The sequence below is a fragment of the Haliotis cracherodii genome, unplaced genomic scaffold (genome assembly GCF_022045235.1).
Source record: "Haliotis cracherodii isolate W230 unplaced genomic scaffold, xgHalCrac1.p SCAF_4, whole genome shotgun sequence".
NCBI classification, from domain to species: Eukaryota; Metazoa; Mollusca; class Gastropoda; order Lepetellida; family Haliotidae; genus Haliotis; species Haliotis cracherodii.
Genome location: NW_027266297.1, coordinates 11,278,274 through 11,299,639, shown reverse-complemented (window position 1 = coordinate 11,299,639; position 21,366 = coordinate 11,278,274). Strand labels below are relative to the sequence as shown.

Here is a 21,366-nt window from a genome sequence, read left to right as displayed (position 1 = left end):
AATTCCATTCAGTCAATGAGAGACCTAATCAGTTATTTCAATTCAGATTGACAATCATAATCAGCTTATCCTATTTCTTTGTTCTGTATGGGTCACAAAGGTTGTTTTTTTGCAAATTTATGTTTTACTCTAACTTTGAATTTTCAGAAAATGAAAGATGACAAGAAATAAACATTACTCAAAGGACTTGGTTGCCGCTGTGTTCCTTCGCTCGACCGAAATGGATAGGCCTAATATTCGTGGTCATGTCAACAACCGAACATTTCCTTTGCACGAAAGGTTCAAGGATAAACACGCAAATTCACGCATCACAATTAGTCATATGAGAGCATATGCTGGTTTCATATATCGAATACTTTAAAGATACTGTATTTAAAAAGCGTTTGGTATGTATTTGTTACCTTGTTAGCATGAATGTTACACCATTTTGGGATAGTCTGCTTGCGTTTCTCAACACTGAAGAACTCCTTGGTCAAACAGAGTTATCGTTCTTGGAGCAGGTGCCCCTTCATGTTATGTTGACCTAAGCACACTGTTATTGAGGAGAAAACACGCGCCTTTCATATTTTCAGTGTATAAGCTGATCTTTACCATAAATTACATTTTAAAATAGAGTCATGATTCCATGTACACAATGCACAATGTGCACAATCATAAAATACAAAGTAAAAGCGATACTAGACTTTACAGAATACTTGAATCCATACAAATTATCTCATTGTGAAATAATATCAGTGAAGAGTACGTATCTCGTATTCTTTTACATTTTAATGCATTTTTGGATTCCATGATGTCATACAAAATGAATATCAAATTCCGAGAAGAAAATGCAGCAAATGCATTTCCCATTTTGACTTCAGTTAAAATTGCGACATTTAGGCTAAAAAGAATAATATTCTCGGTTCTCAGGCACTGCCCACATCATCATACAGTTTTTGTTTCCATTTTCATTTTTTTGTGCATTGTGTGTAAGTATTAGGATTCATATTATATTTTTATTTTTAAATGGTAATAAAAACAAAACGTGCGGCGGACTAATGATAAATGCGGGTGGTGCCTGAGAACCAAGACTATTATTTTTGTAGCCTTAAAGGGGCACTGATCTAACGCAATTCCCCGGGACTGGTTGTTGCCTTTGTTATTGTTTTTTCCCAGTGAGTACCCGGATGTAGAGCAGAAATCTAGACTAGCTCGCGACCTCTGTTGCGCCATTCGTAAGCGCATTAGTCACTTTTATGGATACCGGTAGTAATAAGAGCGTATGGTCACATTGATCAACAAAATGAAACACAGTTTTCGAGATAATAAGGAATTGTAGGCATCTTTGTGGGTAGCATCGGTAATGGTGACGAAGTTTTGATATGTCACTTGCTTGGTAATTTTGCGACTTGCAACACAAAGTAAATATTTCACCTGAGCATTGCTTTTTTTATAGTGTGTATATTTTTTTACTGTCAAAATGAGTAACATATTTAGCATGTGGGATTGAAGTAGTGGTTGGCCACAACAGGCTGATTATTAGACATACATTTTGGGGACCTGCCTTTCTGTGCAGCAGTGGTGCACCGGATAGTTATCACGATTCCTAAAAATATGTTCTATTAAAAAAAGACTTGGTGTTTATAATACACGCACACATAAACTTTCATTTTATTTTGATAGTGTTACAGTATATATTTGCCTGGATCGTATGGCCAAAATACGTGTGAAACCCATCTATGGTGTCCCCCGCCGTGATGTTGCTGGAAAACTGCTAAAAGCGGCGTAAAACCATAGTCACTCACTCACTATGGCCAAAATACACTGCAATACAGATATATACATTGAAATACTTAAAATGACATATGGAATTTATTTTAGAAATCTACATCTCTTCTTATACATATCACATAAGATTTCACTCAAACACTTTTAAAGACATTAACACCATCTCTGCCCTCCCCAAGAGCTGCGTGGTAGCCAGGTAGATCAAACATTCTCTCGTACACCGAAATTCGGGGTTCGATTACCCACATCAATAAATTGTGTGAAGCTTATTTCTGGTGTCCAAATCATCATATTGCCAGAATATTGCTCACAGCCATACTCACTCACTCAGTCAGAGAAACGGAGCCGCATATATGGAAACATGGGCTGGTTCGTTTTGACCGGCATGAAAACCACATATCTGTAATATTTGCAACATTTTAAAGACAGAAATTGTCAAATTTGTTACCCTGATACTCTGATACAGATTCTCCACTGACCACACCCTGGCCTTGAAATAAACTGCACTCTCTTTTATTTCACGGACGGAACGGAAGAATCTGTTGAAATAGTTGTGTGTTTTATTTTGTCCTCTTTGGGGCATATTTTTGTAACTTCGGAATGTATGTTTTGTGTCGCCAAATGTATTCTTCCTGTGTGACTTGTATTACTTCTTGTGTGACTTGTATTGCTGTTTGTGTTACTTGTATTGCTTCTTGTGTTATTTGTATTGCTTCTAGTACTGCTTGTATTGCTTATAGTCCTACATGTATTGCTTCTTGTGTTAATTGTATCGCTTATTGTGTTAATTGTATTGCTTCGAGTGTTAATTGTATCGCTTATTGTGTTAATTGTATTGCTTCGAGTGTTAATTGTACCGCTTTTTGTGTTAATTGTATTGCTTCGAGTTTTAATTGTATTGCTAATTGTGTCAATTGTTGTGTTAAATGTATTGATTATTGTGTCAATTGTATTGATTCTAGTGTTAATTGTATTGCTTCTTGTGACACTTGTATTGCTTCTTAGTGGGCAGGTAAGTTTACTTGTTTGTTTAAAAACGCCACACTCAGCATTATTCCAGCTTTATATTCCCCCTTACCCCCCCCCCCCCCCCCCCCCCCACACACACACACACACACACACACCTCCCCACCCTCATCCTCCATCCCCACCCTCCATCCTCTACAACAAATGACCAGTCACTAATCTATGAAATACTGAAAAAGACGTAATTCACCCATGAAAAAAGAACACTTTTTCCTGAAAAAGAATAACGGGTTACATTGTTTAATCAAATCCGTACTGCAGGATTGAACGTGTTTCGAAATGTCACTTGTCACAGATCGAACTACCAGAGAGGTGAGGGTTGCACTTTACACCGGAAGTGACCTTTGACCTTCACCTGGGGAAAACATGGCTGTGCATAGCAAACTCACGCCAAGGAATTCAGCAATTGTCACGGCTATAGGTGTGGGTATATACCTTGTCTACAAAAATGCCAACTTCAAGAAGACGAGAAGGTAAGAGTAAATTAGAATTTGAGTTTATCATTACTTTTAGTCATGGCATTATTTTGACACTGACTGCATGGATGACCAACCACTCGGTCGAGGAGAAGCAAAAGCTTGTCGTCTTGACAGTAACGGTCGCCTCGGCGAGTTTCTGAGTCAGTGCATGGCTGGTGGCGATGCTAAAGCGTTCAGTATTGCATTATTGCTTCAAAGACTGATCTTATAGGTGGTTATGATTGATTTGTTTCGAAGTGACGTCAATTTTGATCACGCAAGACTGAAGTGATCTACCTATTAACCGGCTTGTTGGCCCAGCCTGTGGTAGCCTAACTTACTTTTACATCATGTCATGTCTCGCTTTCAATATTGAAGTTTAGCTAAAGTAATAAGATATAGCAAAGTTACATTTTTCCATTCTTGTTGCAATAGAAACAAATATGGTTCAAAGACGTACGTCTTTGTATGGTTATATAAGGAAATGGTAACCTAGCTATACCTTTGTAACAAGCATGACAAGGGCATGCCCTACCAGACCCTTGATAACTTAGATAGGATAAGTAGGATCATGTGTGATAACTGGACATTATAGCTGTGGCAGCTGATGAACCAGAGTCATGTTACATAATACATGATCCTTTTAAGAGTATCAATAAACTTGCTGTGTGGCAATAAACTACCCTTTGTGGAAGACATTAAGCTTATTCACTGGACACAGTATATCCATCGATCATTGCAAATATGGACTTTGACTTTTATCTACTTTTACTGCATTTCTGACACCTGTGAAGTTTTGGAGCCAAGATTTGTATATGATTCCAGCAATGGAGTATTTAATCATGATAATAATTGCCAACATAATTCTAATCCAAATCTAAACATGGCAGTCATGGTAATCATGGCTGATTGGCCAATAGCTTGAATAAACAAACGGTCACAACGGTCTTTATTTGACAAGGACAGCTATAATTTTTTTGTGCCCCACCCCCTCCCTATTCATATTTTATGAGCATGGCGTATCATCCTTTCTGTTCATTTACTGTTAACATTTACAGTTTTAGCTCATGTGACTGTTACATGATGATATGATTGTATCTGAAATAAAGTTTTTGATTTTTCCTTATGATTGAAGTGTTTCAAACATGTCAAATAGACATAATCATTAATCATTATTTCTACTTCTCTTTTTCAGAAATCAGCCAGATATCAAAGTTGTCATTTCTCAGGTAAGATAACATTAAAACTTCTGGAGACATAATTTTTCATCAAAGCCAATTGATAGTGTAATGTGAACAAGTAAAATGAACACAATAAATAAGAATAAAAAGTTAATATGGTATAAACATACCAAAAAATCCAGGTGCAAACTATGTCAACAATAATAACTTCAAACTGCTTCTTATAACATTAACACTCGAAACCCTGAAGACAACAATACGGAATTGGTGACAACAGTCAGCACAATAAATGCAACACAAGCCCTTTCTATTATAAACCAATCAAGAAACAGTTTTCTATTAGTGGGCGAGGCCTAATTGTTTTTCGGTTTATGGAAAAGATGTAGAGTGTAAAAAAAAGTGCTTGGTTAGCCAATCAAATGCCACATAATCTTTTGCAATTTATTTATACAGACTTGAACAATGTTTGAAATTAAAAATGATTTATTGCTGCTATTAACATGATTAAGGTATTATCATGATTATTATGTTTCACTATTTTTAGGTAGGGGACAGATAAGAGGTCCCTATCCCTTAACTCTGTTCTTTGAAAACCACCTTGTATGTCTTAACCCTCAATGCCCTGAAGAACAGCTGTGGTGCCCATTAATTTTGAATACCAATCTCATTAAAATCAAATCTTTTACTCCAATGTAATGCCTCTCATATTTTAAGTTCTTGGGATACCTCAATAGACGGTTGCATCAGGTGAGCCATGAGCTACCTATGACCTCCCAATCTTTGTTTTGTTTTTTCTTAATGCCACACTCAGCAATATTCCAGCCATATGATGACGGTCTGTAAATAATCGAGTTTGGACAAGACAATCCAGTGATTGGCATCATGAACATCGATCCACGCAACTGGGATACGATTACATGCACCAACCAGGGTTAGAAACTAACAGTTTTTGCCCACTAGTCCTTATAATGATAAAATATAGCAAAACCCTTAAAAGGGGCCAATTTCTACTAGTCCTTAGGATACCTTTTCTACTGGGCAGTTTGTTCAGGACTACAGGACTAGTGCCAATTTCTAATGCTGCCATCCAAGTCACCGAGCCTGACTACCAGATCCCTTTAGTCGCCTCTTACGATAAGCATTGTTTACTTTAACAGCAAGCATGGGACCTCCCAATCTAAATAAAGGATGAGTGGGTTCTTGAGCCAGTCAGATACCTGATTTCTAAAATGATCTTGTTTTAATTTATGTACCAACTTGTTTTGGAAAATTCAATTTTGACCAAAATAGAACACAAATCTGCCTTTGATGGTACTTCCATTTGGCTATAAATGTCACAGAGCTCAGAAATGACAGGATGTATCAAATATTCATAGCAGTATACATACATGGTCATTTGTGAATGGTTGTTTAAGCTCATTTTCAAAATACAGAAATCAGATTCATGCAGGCTGGATACATGTGTGCTGGTTTGTGTGTTTTGCTCTCTCGTAGTAAGAGTTTAGATTGACTGATCAGAAAGTTTCCCTGATGCAACCTCTGGAAGTGTCTTCCGATCTTCATGCAGAGAGGTATCAGAGAGATTGTTTGCACACCGGATGTTATTCAGCTTATTCACCTCTAACATATTTTGAGGGGCAGTTGGGTAGCCTAGTGGTTAAAGCGTTCGCTCGTCACGCCAAAGACCCTGGTTCGATTCCTGACATGGGTACAAAGTGTGAAGCCCATTTCTGGTGTCCCCTGCCGTGATATTGCTGGAATATTGCTAAAAGTGGTGTAAAACCATACTCACTCACTCTAACATATTTTGAACTAAAGGGCACAAGCGTGGCCATGTCATCTCAGGCACTGCAGTTCAGTGTGCTGAGATGCATCCCTATGACATGCTGGAAAACATATCAGGTTTAAATCCCGGGTTGCCCTGATCATGTTTCTTGGTTTGTCAGCACTCTACCCATGCTCATGTGTTTCACATGGAGTTAAACATCTAAGACCAAGTGATCAAGCGAGAAACATGACAATAGGATATTTTCATGTTTGATCCAGTTTTGACAGGACATTCTTCTATATCATGAACATCATGAACAAACTGAAAAAAATACTCAGGACATTTTTCATGATGATAAGCCCATGTCCTAAAATATGACCCCAGATGAAGCCTTGAGACCTGTATCAGTTTGGCCTTTCCTTCCATATGAAACCTTGAGACCTGTATCAGTTTGGCCTTTCCTTCCATATGAAACCTTGAGACCAGTATCAGTTTGGCCTTTCCTTCCATATGAAACCTTGAGGCCTGTATCAGTTTGGCCTTTCCTTCCACATGAAACCTTGAGACCTGTATCAGTTTGGTCTTTCCTTCAATATGAAGCTGACAATCTTTGGTATAAGTGAGATACTGTTCAAAGCAGTATGGTTGCCTTGGAATAAGCACAAGTATATGAAGCAGAGAGTGAGTTTGGTTTTATGCCACGTTTAGCAATATTCTAGCAATATCATGGCGGGGGACACCAGAAATGGGCTTCACACATTGTACCCATGTCAGGAATCGAACCCCGGTGTTCGGCGTGACGAGCAAACGCTTTAACCACTAGGCTACCCGACCACCCCCCAAATATATAAAGCCAGAGTTTAGCTGATGATATTAAATTTACTATATCATGTATCTGGTCACAGGTGTTGCAGGAGTTTTTTGGTTTAAGCCTAATGTGTTGATGCTGTCTGTCCTACTGAAATTATAGTGGAACCAGATGATATAAGGTGGATGATATTGTCAGCTGAACTTGTATACCAGTAATTGTGAAGGCCGCGCATCAGTTTGTTTGTCTGTGTATGGATCCTTCTTTCACTTTCTTGACCTTTGAACTTGGCTTCTCCATTTAAAACTGGCTTTAGATAAAAACTGTCTCAAGATTTATATGAGTGTCGACCTCTAGACCAAAATGTGTTGTGAAATCGTGAGTATCCCTACCTTTGACCTTTAAAAACTTATCAGCAAATGATAACACTCAGACTGTAGTCTTAGATTGAAGTCCATGATACAGCATGGATACAGTTTGAATAAATAATGTTATTTGATTTCTTCACAAACTGAACTTCTGCTTGTCTGAAGAAATTGACCACACTTGGCACAGTGAGAAGCTCTTAATCGAGCGCTCAGTTTATACATTGATTATTGGGAGCTTTGTTATGTAAATCTTCGTTTTCAACATGTGCAGTGAACCTGATTTGACAATAAACTCCAATAGTGAGAGAGTGAGTGAGTATGGTTTTACGTCGCTTTTAGCAGTATTCCAGCAATATCATGGCACGGGACACCAGAAATGGGCTTCACACATTGTACCCATGTCAGGATTCAAACCCGGGTCTTCGCCGTGACATGTGAATGCTTAAACCACTAGGCTACCAGACCCACCAAACTCCAATATGTCCAGATAAAATGTGTTAAGGCGAGTAAGGGACACTTGTTTTTCTTTTCCTCAATAATTTCATGCTCACATTGATTAACATTGACCATTGTGACTATTAATAAACTTACCATGCTTAAACCTAGTGATTACAAGATATTTTTGCATGGATTATCTAGTCAAAGTGTTAAAGTTTGCTCACAGAATCTGATTTTTCAATATGGCTGCCATATTAATATCTGCTTTTGAACCATTACCTAGCCATATGCAACTTTGTATGTAGCATGCTTAGTGGGTCAGAACATTGTTGTTTCTTCTTTTTTAGCTTTTTTACTTGTAAGTGGAACTTTGTGTTTCAGCATGGCCAGAAAAAAGAAAAGGCTGCAGTTGATGGCGTGTTTCTCAGGTAGATAATCCATCCCTCAACTCATATGTAGCTAATTTGCAATAAGTTTTGCAATCTGTTGAATGCATTTGGACAAGGAAATAAACAGATGGTGGTGATGTTCACTGATTGTTTATGACTGTTCTGTGCTATTGATTTATAAAAATATCATGTATGTGGGGGATATGCTGACAGTCGTTTGTTTGATTGTTGTCAGATTTAGCTGTAACCATGATCTAATGATAACATTAAACTTTTCCATTATTTTACCAGACAATATTACCTACAAATTATGAATGGATGCAGATAATTCACATTATGAGTCCGTGTTGATTTTTAGGCTTTGAATGTTTGCATCAATGATTCAATTGTAGATTGTAGACATTTCTATTATGTCTCATTCATTGACCTATTATTTAACATTAACAGGAGGATGAGGCACATTTTGAAAATTCTCATCCCGGGATGGTTCACACCAGAGGTAAGTCAGTTTTACTATAGTAACTGTCTATGTAATGTCTTTTAGAAGTTCAAGTTCACTCCCTTCTTCCCTCCATACCCTCTCCCACCATCCTCCCACCATCCACTCACCATCCACTCACCATCCACTCACTATCCTCTTATTCCCTCCCATCTTCCCTCACCCTCTCCCACCATACTTACTCCCACCATCTTCCCTCCCATCTTCTTCCACCATCCTTTTCCACACTCTCCCAGCCTCTCCCACCCTCTCCCACCATCCACTCACCATCCACCCACCATCCACTCACCATCCACTCACTCCCTCCAATCCTCCCTCACCCTCTCCCAGCCTCTCCCACCATCCTCCCACCATCCACTCACCATCCACCCACCATCCACTCACCATCCACTCACCATCCACTCACTCCCTCCAATCCTCCCTCACCCTCTCCCACCATCCACCCACCATCCTCCCACCATCCACCCACCATCCTCCCACCATCCACTCACCATCCACTCACCATCCTCTTACTCCCTCCCATCCTCCCTCACCCTCTCCCACCATCCACCCACCATCCTCCCACCATCCACTCACCGTCCACTCACCATCCTCTTACTCCCTCCCATCCTCCCTCACCCTCTCCCACCATCCACCCACCATCCTCCCACCATCGACTCACCATCCACTCACCATCCTCTTACTCCCTCCCATCCTCCCTCACCCTCTCCCACCATCCACCCACCATCCTCCCACCATCCTCCCACCGTCCTCCCACCATCCTTTTACTCCCTCCTATCCTCCCTCACCCTCTCCCACCATCCTCCCACCATCCTCCCACCATCCTCTCACCATCCACTCACCATCCACTCACTCCCTCCAATCCTCCCTCACCCTCTCCCACCATCCACCCACCATCCTCCCACCATCCTCCCACCACCATTTTACTCCCTCCTATCCTCCCTCACCCTCTCCCACCATCCTCCCACCATCCACCCACCATCCTCCCACCATCGACTCACCATCCACTCACCATCCTCTTACTCCCTCCCATCCTCCCTCACCCTCTCCCACCATCCTCCCACCATCCTCCCACCATCCTCCCACCATCCTCCCACCATCCTCCCACCATCCTCCCACCACCCTTTTACTCCCTCCTATCCTCCCTCACCCTCTCCCACCATCCTCCCACCATCCTCCCACCATCCTCTCACCATCCACTCACCATCCACTCACCATCCTCCCACCATCCCCCCACCATCCTCCCACTATCCACTCACCATCCACTCACCATCCACTCACCATCCACTCACCATCCTCTTACTCCCTCCTATCCTCCCTCACCCTCTCCCACCATCCTCCCACCATCCACTCACCATCCTCCCACCATCCACTCACCATCCACTCACTCCCTCCCATCCTCCCTCACACTCTCCCAGCCTCTCCCACCATCCTCCCACCATCCACTCACCATCCACTCACCATCCACTCACCATCCTCCCTCACCCTCTCCCACCATCCACTCACTCCCTCCCATCCTCTCCCAGCCTCTCCCACCATCCTCCCACCATCCACTCACCATCCACTCACCATCCTCCCACCATCCACTCACCATCCACTCACTCCCTCCCATCCTCCCTCACCCTCTCCCACCATCCTCCCACCATCCACTCACCATCCACTCACCATCCACTCACTCCCTACCATCCTCCCTCACCCTCTCCCACCCTCTCCCACCATCCACTCACCATCCACTCACCATCCTCCCACCATCCACTCACCATCCACTCACTCCCTCCCATCCTCCCTCACCCTCTCCCAGCCTCTCCCACCATCCCCCCACCATCCACTCACCATCCACTCACTCCCTCCCATCCTCCCTCACCCTCTCCCACCCTCTCCCACCATCCTCCCACCATCCACTCACCATCCACTCACTCCCTCCCATCCTCCCTCAGCCTCTCCCAGCCTCTCCCACCATCCCCTCACCATCCACTCACCATCCTCTTACTCCCTCCCATCCTCCCTCACCCTCTCCCACTCTCTCCCACCCTCTCCCACCATCCTTCCACCATCCTCCCACCATCCACTCACCATCCTCTTACTCCCTCCCATCCTCCCTCACCCTCTCCCAGCCTCTCCCACCATCCTCCCACCATCCTCCCACCATCCCCCCACCATCCTCCCACTATCCACTCACCATCCACTCACCATCCACTCACCATCCCCCCACCATCCACCCACTATCCACTCACCATCCCCCCACCATCCACCCACTATCCACTCACCATCCACTCACCATCCACTCACCATCCCCCCACCATCCACTCACCGTCCACTCACCATCCTCTTACTCCCTCCCATCCTCCCTCACCCTCTCCCAGCCTCCCCCACCATCCTCCCACCATCCCCCCACCATCCACTCACCATCCACTCACCATCCTATTACTCCCTCCCATCCTCCCTCACCCTTTCCCAGCCTCTCCCACCATCCCCCCACCATCCACTCACCATCCACTCACATCCACTCACCATCCACTCACTCCCTCCCACCCTCCCTCACCCTCTCCCAGACTCTCCCACCATCCCCCACGTCGCTATATGAGTGCAGTAATCTTGGACGCGACGTTAAACCCCATTTCACCTCACCTCCCACCATCCTCCCACCATCTACTCACCATCCACTCACTCCCTCCCACCATCCACTCACCATCCACTCACTCCCTACCATCCTCCCCCCCATCTTCTCTCACCCTCTCCCACCATCCTCCCTCCCATCTTCTCTCACCCTCTCCCACCATCCTCCCTCCCATCTTCTCTCACCCTCTCCCACCATCCTCCCCCCATCTTCTCTCACCCTCTCCTACCATGATCCCTCCCATCTTCTCTCACCCTCTCCCACCATCCTCCCTCCCATCTTCTCTCACCCTCTCCTACCATCCTCCCCCCCCCATCTTCTCTCACCCTCTCCTACCATGATCCCTCCGATCTTCTCTCACCCTCTCCTACCATGATCCCTCCCATCTTCTCTTACCCTCTCCTACCATGATCCCTCCCATCTTCTCTCACCCTCTCCCACCATCCTCCCCCCATCTTCTCTCACCCTCTCCCACCATGATCCCTCCCATCTTCTCTCACCCTCTCCTACCATGATCCCTCCCATCTTCTCTCACCCTCTCCCACCATGATCCCTCCCATCTTCTCTCACCCTCTCCTACCATGATCCCTCCCATCTTCTCTCACCCTCTCCCACCATGATCCCTCCCATCTTCTCTCACCCTCTCCTACCATGATCCCTCCCATCTTCTCTCACCCTCTCCTACCATGATCCCTCCCATCTTCTCTCACCCTCTCCTACCATGATCCCTCCCATCTTCTCTCACCCTCTCCCACCATCCTCCCCCCCATCTTTTCTCACCCTCTCCTACCATCCTCCCTCCCATCTTCTCTCACCCTCTCCTACCATGATCCCTCCCATCTTCTCTCACCCTCTCCTACCATGATCCCTCCCATCTTCTCTCACCCTCTCCTACCATGATCCCTCCCATCTTCTCTCACCCTCTCCTACCATCCTCCCCCCCATCTTCTCTCACCCTCTCCCACCATCCTCCCTCCCATCTTCTCTCACCCTCTCCCACCATCCTCCCTCCCATCTTCTCTCACCCTCTCCCACCATCCTCCCCCCATCTTCTCTCACCCTCTCCTACCATGATCCCTCCCATCTTCTCTCACCCTCTCCCACCATCCTCCCTCCCATCTTCTCTCACCCTCTCCTACCATCCTCCCCCCCCCATCTTCTCTCACCCTCTCCTACCATGATCCCTCCGATCTTCTCTCACCCTCTCCTACCATGATCCCTCCCATCTTCTCTTACCCTCTCCTACCATGATCCCTCCCATCTTCTCTCACCCTCTCCCACCATCCTCCCTCCCATCTTCTCTCACCCTCTCCTACCATGATCCCTCCCATCTTCTCCCACCCTCTCCCACCATCCTCCCCCCATCTTCTCTCACCCTCTCCCACCATGATCCCTCCCATCTTCTCTCACCCTCTCCTACCATGATCCCTCCCATCTTCTCTCACCCTCTCCCACCATGATCCCTCCCATCTTCTCTCACCCTCTCCTACCATGATCCCTCCCATCTTCTCTCACCCTCTCCCACCATGATCCCTCCCATCTTCTCTCACCCTCTCCTACCATGATCCCTCCCATCTTCTCTCACCCTCTCCTACCATGATCCCTCCCATCTTCTCTCACCCTCTCCTACCATGATCCCTCCCATCTTCTCTCACCCTCTCCCACCATCCTCCCTCCCATCTTCTCTCACCCTCTCCTACCATGATCCCTCCCATCTTCTCTCACCCTCTCCTACCATGATCCCTCCCATCTTCTCTCACCCTCTCCTACCATGATCCTTCCCATCTTCTCTTACCCTCTCCTACCATGATCCCTCCCATCTTCTCTCACCCTCTCCCACCATCCTCCCTCCCATCTTCTCTCACCCTCTCCCACCATCCTCCCTCCCATCTTCTCTCACCCTCTCCTACCATGATCCCTCCCATCTTCTCTTACCCTCTCCTACCATGATCCCTCCCATCTTCTCTCACCCTCTCCCACCATGATCCCTCCCATCTTCTCTCACCCTCTCCTACCATGATCCCTCCCATCTTCTCTCACCCTCTCCCACCATGATCCCTCCCATCTTCTCTCACCCTCTCCTACCATGATCCTTCCCATCTTCTCTCACCCTCTCCTACCATGATCCCTCCCATCTTCTCTCACCCTCTCCTACCATGATCCCTCCCATCTTCTCTCACCCTCTCCCACCATCCTCCCCCCCATCTTTTCTCACCCTCTCCTACCATCCTCCCCCCCATCTTTTCTCACCCTCTCCCACCATCCTCCCCCCCATCTTCTCTCACCCTCTCCTACCATGATCCCTCCCATCTTCTCTCACCCTCTCCCACCATCCTCCCTCCCATCTTCTCTCACCCTCTCCCACCATCCTCCCCCCCATCTTCTCTCACCCTCTCCCACCATCCTCCCTCCCATCTTCTCTCACCCTCTCCTACCATGATCCCTCCCATCTTCTCTCACCCTCTCCTACCATGATCCCTCTCATCTTCTCTCACCCTCTCCCACCATCCTCCCCCCCATCTTTTCTCACCCTCTCCTACCATGATCCCTCCCATCTTCTCTCACCCTCTCCCACCATCCTCCCTCCCATCTTCTCTCACCCTCTCCCCCATCCTCCCCCCCATCTTCTCTCACCCTCTCCCACCATCCTCCCTCCCATCTTCTCTCACCCTCTCCTACCATGATCCCTCCCATCTTCTCTCACCCTCTCCCACCATGATCCCTCCCATCTTCTCTCACCCTCTCCTACCATGATCCCTCCCATCTTCTCTCACCCTCTCCTACCATGATCCCTCCCATCTTCTCTCACCCTCTCCTACCATGATCCCTCCCATCTTCTCTCACCCTCTCCTACCATGATCCCTCCCATCTTCTCTCACCCTCTCCCACCATCCTCCCCCCCATCTTTTCTCACCCTCTCCTACCATGATCCCTCCCATCTTCTCTCACCCTCTCCCACCATGATCCCTCACATCTTCTCTCACCCTCTCCTACCATGATCCCTCCCATCTTCTCTCACCCTCTCCTACCATGATCCCTCCCATCTTCTCTCACCCTCTCCTACCATGATCCCTCCCATCTTCTCTCACCCTCTCCTACCATGATCCCTCCCATCTTCTCTCACCCTCTCCCACCATCCTCCCCCCCATCTTTTCTCACCCTCTCCTACCATGATCCCTCCCATCTTCTCTCACCCTCTGCCACCATGATCCCTCACATCTTCTCTCACCCTCTCCTACCATGATCCCTCCCATCTTCTCTCACCCTCTCCCACCATCCTCCCTCCCATCTTCTCTCACCCTCTCCCACCATGATCCCTCCCATCTTCTCTCACCCTCTCCTACCATGATCCCTCCCATCTTCTCTCACCCTCTCCCACCATCCTCCCTCCCATCTTCTTTCACCCTCTCCCACCATGATCCCTCCCATCTTCTCTCACCCTCTCCAACCATCCTCCCCCCATCTTCTCTCACCCTCTCCCACCATGATCCCTCCCATCTTCTCTCACCCTCTCCCACCATCCTCCCCCCCATCTTCTCTCACCCTCTCCCACCATCCTCCCTCCCATCTTCTCTCACCCTCTCCCACCATCCTCCCCCCGCCCCCCCATCTTTTCTCACCCTCTCCCACCATCCTCCCTCCCATCTTCTCACCCTCTCCCACCATACTCCCTCCCATCTTCTCTCACCCTCTCCCACCATCCTCCCCCCCCATCTTCTCTCACCTTCTCCCACCATCATCCCACCATTTCCACCAACCCACCTACAGAAGTCTAGAATCTGGTGGGATCTAACCCCACATTTTTGATAAGCATGAGGGACAGTACTATTAAGGTACATTTGCAACACAAAGGCCAGCACACAAGTCATCTATCAGTCTCCGAGCACAGCCAAATACATGTACTAGCGTACTATGAATAGCAAATTTGTGTCTACATTGAAAAGTTACACAAATGGTGAATAAACAGACAATACAATGGATGAAATAAGTGGCAGAGCAACAAGTATTTGGCCCTCAAGTGTCCGGAATTTTGTCAATGTCTTGACACAAGCCTGTCTCTGTTCTGGAATCTGAATAGTATTTGAAGCTGGAAGTAATTTGGTGTTTTCAGATAGGTATCCAATCTGCACTTGACGAGTAGATATTAATTTGTCAACAACCAGGGTAGGTAACTCTGAATTCTACATACTGGCACTGACAGCACTCAACATTTTACCAGCTCTTTCACTAGATTGCCAAATAACACTTCACGTATTGCATTTGGCAATTGATCATATATTGTCTGACCAATGTGTATGGGTTTTGTAAAGTTTGGAGATCAAGGAAATTCTTCTGCTGTGACGTAATTATGATATTTTGTGATGCTACAGGCGTGGTACATGCTGTTGGTGGCCATTTCTCTGATAGCTCGGACCTATGCTGATGTGTGGATGATACAGAATGGCACAGCAATAGAAAGGTATGTCATCAGGGTTTCAAATTGGCATCAGTATCCATGGAAACCAGATATTTATTAATAATGGTTTCATAATATTGGCATACATTTAAAGAATTTAATGGATTTTGGTCATGGATGTATGTTTATTGTTGTTAAGGATTCTTTGCATTAGAGAAGAAACACCCACTTGTATTTTACATTAATTTAAAAAAGGGATAATCATACTTTTGCTGACAAAATGAGTATGGTTTTCCTTCTGCACTAGAGGACATGGGTGGCCAGTTATCTGAGACGCCAAATTCAGTGTGCAGAGTTGCTTTCCTCAGACATGCAATAAACCTGTGACCATCAAGGTCGAACAGGCTTGAAAAGGCCTTAAAGTTTAAGGTCCCTCTTGAAAAGCCTTGATTTTTTGTGCATCGACCTTGAAAAGCCTTGAATATCACCAAAATAGCTTGAAAAGCTTTGAATATGTAAAAAATTACATAAACCTTTTTAATTAAAGTATTAAAACACACAAAAATAATAGTTATGTACCATGGATGTTTAAGTGTGATTTATCATGATAGATTTGCAACTTTGCCAAACACCTCAAGGAATTTGTGACTTAATTTAGTATATTTGTTGGTTGTGAAAATCAATCTTGTTTGCAAATTTGTGATGTTCATACTGCTTTTTAGGTCTTATGACTATATAGTATTCTGGATTGAAAAATATTGACATACTGAGGGTAAACCAAACCAAGAAAGTCCTGAAAATGACAGTTGTAAGCCTTGAAAAGCCTTGAAAAAGGCCTTGGATTTTACTGTTCCATATCCTAGATTCATCCTGATTGGTTTGTAGGTTTGTGCAGAATTACGTCCATTGGGCACAGCAGCAACCCATGGTTGTGGGTTCGAGTCCTGGTTCACCCTGATTATGTTTCTTGGTTTGTCAGCACCATACCATGCTCATGGGTATGTCTAAGACCTGCATGACTTTGGGCTTTCCTCCCACATGAAGCTGACATGTTGTGTGGTATAACTGAAACACTGTTCAAAGCAGCATTAAACCAAACTCACTAACTAAGGATGTTTTGGTCACAGACTAATAGGGAATGTTTATTTTCATGTTAAGATGACAGGAGGCCCGTATTTACTGATTATGTGTCAATTAGGCAGTCTTGAGAAGCTTGGACTCTACTTGCTTTTTTTGTTGTTTCAGTGCAATCATTGGAAGAAATATGGAACTTTTCAAGAAGCATCTGTTACAGTTTATTTATGCTATGCCTGCTGTAAGTTAATTATGTGTGTTATTTTATAAATAACTGGTTATCTTAATCAAAGTGACACATTTATTGTAATGACATTTTGTAGACTGTTGTGATGCAACTGCAGTATTGGCGACTATTGAGTAAAACCTTTGCTCATTACTCATTGCCAAAATCAGATAATTCTTTGAAATTCAGTGTCACAAATAGAAAGTGATTGCGAACAGTGTCAAACGTTTTTCTCTCGATACACATGCCAATAGATCATTGGATCAGTATTTTGCACTGCATCTGCACCACTCATGGTAGGACCCGTGAAGATGCGGAGTAGATTAGGTCTTCAGCAACCCATGCTTGTTGTAAAAGGCAGCTATGTTTGTCGTAAGAGGAAACTATCAGGATCAGGTGGTCAGGCTTGCTGACTTGATTGATGCATGTCATCATATCCCAATTGCGTGGATCGATGCTCATGATGTCTATCACTGGACTGTCTGGTACAGACTTGATTATATACAGACCGCCAGCAAATAGCTGGAATATTGCTGAGTGCGGCATTAAACAACAATCCAACAAATCCTGCACAAGATCATGTTCCTACTCAACTGATCCCTGCTTACCCTTGATGTCTTGCTTGCACTTGAGTTTATCAGTTATTTTACTGAAAAAACCTATCATGTTTATTATGAATTGTATCATTACTTTTCATCGACGCTTTTGATGTGTTTCAGATTTCTACTGTAAATAACTGTCTGAAGGTGGGTATCAGTATTCGTACCTTGTATTGTTTCTGTTACGTTTAATGTTTCAACCTTTCAAATATATATCAAACCTATCTACAGCATTTCAACAGTGTACAACTGATTCCATATTAAGAAATTGCTGTGTTTGCATATTCACAATCTTTGTTCCATTCATTTGTTCCCCATGGGGATTTGGGGTTAGAATCAGTCCCCAACGATCTCTGTGTGCTGTGAGAAGTGAACTTATGGATTGGATTGTCAAACCTAGTGACATGGATGGTGTGCAATAAATATATTCAGTGTCTTAACACTGGTTTATCTGACTCGATAACTTACAATTCCACCACTATTAGTGAGTACCGTGTGAAACAACAAACAAATCTATTCATTGCGGGTTGTAAAACTGCTGGTTTGTTAGAAGCTAGGTTGTCTCCCTTAAGCCTTCCATGCTTGTCGTAAAAGGCGACTAACGGGATCGGGTGGTCAGGCTTGCTGACTTGGTTGATGCATGTCATCGATCCCAATTGCGTGGATCAGTGCTCATGATATTAATCACTGGATTGTCTGGTCCAGACTCGATTATTTACAGACCGCCGTCATATAGCTGGAATATTGCTGTGTGCGGCGTAAAACAACATACCAACCAACCAACCAACATGGTCACTTTTGCATATGAAGCGGGAGTCATACCAATATGGAGTCAGTCCCCAATGTGTATTCCAGGCAAGCTTGGATCACCACCACTTCATGTCTGTCATTATTAAAAGGGGGATTGCGTGACAGTGCCAGGATGGATGACCGCCTGGGAACAGGTCTGTCAGCTGTCACCTGGCTGTTTGTGAGTCATCGTACCCTGATGGCAGTCTGTGAGTTTAGTTTGGGCTGGTAGACTCAAAAGGTTTTCACACACACTGTGATAGGTGGGATGGTTTGTCTCATCCCAGTCTCATTAACATCAGATCTTAGTTCTCGTTATCGCTAAACAAAGATCTGAGGACATCCCATTACGGGTCACATCAGAACCACGTTTCATCTGACGAATCAAAGCGTTGCTTACCAGATCATGAAAGTGACAGTCGGAATGTGTTTTCTAATCACGCAACCTTGCGGGGTATGCTGAACCACAGTTACGGTCCATACAACTGATTCCGTCAAAAGTATTGTCTATCTCTCGCTTCCGTGGCACAGCCGTACAATCTCAACCATGTGTTAGACATTCCAGGATGTTTGTTTGTTCAGTTTTCAAACTTTTAATGGAGAACTGTGTCAACATATTTTTCAAACTTAGTCTGAAATGGAAGTTGCCAGGTTGAAACGAGTGCCGTAAAGCTCGAGAAAGCTGCTTTCTAATTGGCTGATGTCGACTTCTTGTTAGTCATTTCAGTAATCGGTCAAAGTTCGCAAAAGGTCGTTCTGACGTGATCTGTAATGGGATGTCCTCAGATCTTTGTTTAGCAGCAGCGAGAACTTAGTTCTGATTAGTCTCATCCAGGCTTGAGTACTCTTACATTTGACATAAAATGTTGTACACTTATTTATTAATTTACAAGATTATTTTGATGAAGAACAGGCTCTGATTGAAAAAGACCTCAATCAGTCACCAATGTGTGCCTCATGTTCTATGAATAACAAAAGCTTTGCTCAAAATGCACTTGGATGTTTGCAAACCATTTTCTAAGATGACTGACGTGTCTAAATTTGATTTTTCACATAATTTTGTCACTTTAAGTATCGTGAATATATTTATCAGTACTAAATCACAATACTGCAATTTTTGTTTCTGTGTTATTACAGTACGGGCTCAATGAGCTGAAGGTTCGGTTTCGCTCCAGGTTGACTCATCATCTTTATGAAAGTTACCTCAAGTGAGTTGTCACTAGGATTGACTATGGATGGCAGATTTACAGTTGCAATAGTTTTACAATACTTAAGATGTTATTTTGATCCTGTTAAAAAATGACAACTATTGAAACAGAAGTGAGATGGTTTGCTAATACATGTACTTGTATCATACTAAAATGTAGATTTCTCTGCATAGTCAACAAGATGACAAAGTCTAACTCAGCACCAAGTACTAGAGAAAACGAATTGTTTGAGAAAATGTTAAGGAGTAAATGTGGGATCGTCGGAGTGCGAGAGTTTCTGGTAGGAAGTTATTAACCTTCCTGAATGGATATTTATATGTCTTTTTAAGCAAAGAATAGTTGACATTTGTGTAATTTTCAAAAAAGTATTTAGTATGATAAATCAAGGTGTTTTCCATCAACCATTTCAAAATTCCTATATTTTCAGAGGGTTCACCTTCTACAAGATGAGTAACCTTGACAACAGGATTTCCAATGCTGACCAACTGCTGACACAGGATGTAGAGAAATTCTGTGACTCAGTGGCTGAGCTGTACTCCAACCTCAGCAAGGTAGGCAATAGGGAGACTATCAATGGCTGTTTTACCATTGCATTAGGCAGTAGGGAGACTATTGGAGGCTATTTGATCATTACATTAGGCAATAGGGAGACTTTTGGGGTCTGTTTTACCCTTGCATTAGGCAATAGGGAGACTATCAGAGGCTGCTTATCATTGCATTAGGCAGTAGGGAGACTATTGGAGGCTATTTGATCATTACATTAGGCAATAGGGAGACTATCAGAGGCTGTTTTACCATTGCATTAGGCAGTAGGGAGACTATTGGGGTCTGTTTTACCCTTGCATTAGGCAATAGGGAGACTTTTGGAGGCTATTTGATCATTACATTAGGCAATAGGGAGACTTTTGGGGTCTGTTTTACCCTTGCATTAGGCAATAGGGAGACTATTGGAAGCTATTTGATCATTACATTAGGCAATAGGGAGACTATCAGAGGCTGCTTATCATTGCATTAGGCAATAGGAAGACTTTTGGGTTCTGTTTTACCATTGCATTAGGCAATAGGGAGATTATCGTAGGCTGCTTATTGCATTAGGAAATAGGGAGATTATTGGAGGCTGCTTATCATTGGATAAGGCAATAGGGAGATTATCGGAGGATGCTTATCATTGGATTAGGCGATAGTGAGACTATCGGAGGCTGTGTTACCATTGCATTAGGCAATAGGGAGATTATTGGAGGCTGTTTTACCATTGCATTAGGCTATAGGGAGACTTTTGGAGGCTATTTGATCATTACATTAGGCAATAGGGAGACTTTTGGGGTCTGTTTTACCCTTGCATTAGGCAATAAGGAGACTATCAGAGGCTGCTTATCATTGCATTAGGCAATAGGAAGACTTTTGGGTTCTGTTTTACCCTTGCATTAGGCAATAGGGAGACTATCAGAGGCTGCTTATCATTGGATTAGGCAATAGGGAGACTATCGGAGGCTGTGTTACCATTGGATTAGGCAATAGGGAGACTATCGGAGGCTGTGTTACCATTGGATTAGGCAATAGGGAGACTATCGGAGGCTGTGTTACCATTGGATTAGGCAATAGGGAGACTATCGGAGGCTGTGTTACCATTGCATTAGGCAATAGGGAGACTATCGGAGGCTGTGTTACCATTGCATTAGGCAATAGGGAGACTATCGGAGGCTGTGTTACCATTGGATTAGGCAATAGGGAGACTATCAGAGGCTGCTTATCATT

The 21,366-nt window shown here is 44.3% G+C and overlaps 2 protein-coding genes across 2 annotated transcripts in view; one reads left to right on the top strand and one right to left on the bottom strand.

Annotated features, from left to right (window-relative positions):
* Positions 1–465, bottom strand: part of LOC139478203 (TPR repeat-containing protein DDB_G0287407-like) — a 37,903-nt gene extending 37,438 nt beyond the window's left edge. Inside the window, exon 1 of the mRNA XM_071260582.1 lies at positions 402–465. The gene's annotated coding sequence lies outside the window, so the exon portion shown is untranslated. The remainder of the gene's footprint in view (positions 1–401) is intronic.
* A 2,683-nt stretch (positions 466–3,148) lies between these two features.
* Positions 3,149–21,366, top strand: part of LOC139478418 (ATP-binding cassette sub-family D member 3-like) — a 62,817-nt gene continuing 44,599 nt past the window's right edge. The window contains exons 1-9 of the mRNA XM_071260872.1: positions 3,149–3,266; positions 4,447–4,480; positions 8,196–8,242; positions 8,651–8,702; positions 15,690–15,778; positions 16,961–17,030; positions 17,735–17,761; positions 19,541–19,611; positions 20,039–20,162. Coding sequence (XP_071116973.1) covers positions 3,160–3,266; positions 4,447–4,480; positions 8,196–8,242; positions 8,651–8,702; positions 15,690–15,778; positions 16,961–17,030; positions 17,735–17,761; positions 19,541–19,611; positions 20,039–20,162 — 621 coding nt within the window. The 5' untranslated portion in view covers positions 3,149–3,159. The remainder of the gene's footprint in view (positions 3,267–4,446; positions 4,481–8,195; positions 8,243–8,650; positions 8,703–15,689; positions 15,779–16,960; positions 17,031–17,734; positions 17,762–19,540; positions 19,612–20,038; positions 20,163–21,366) is intronic.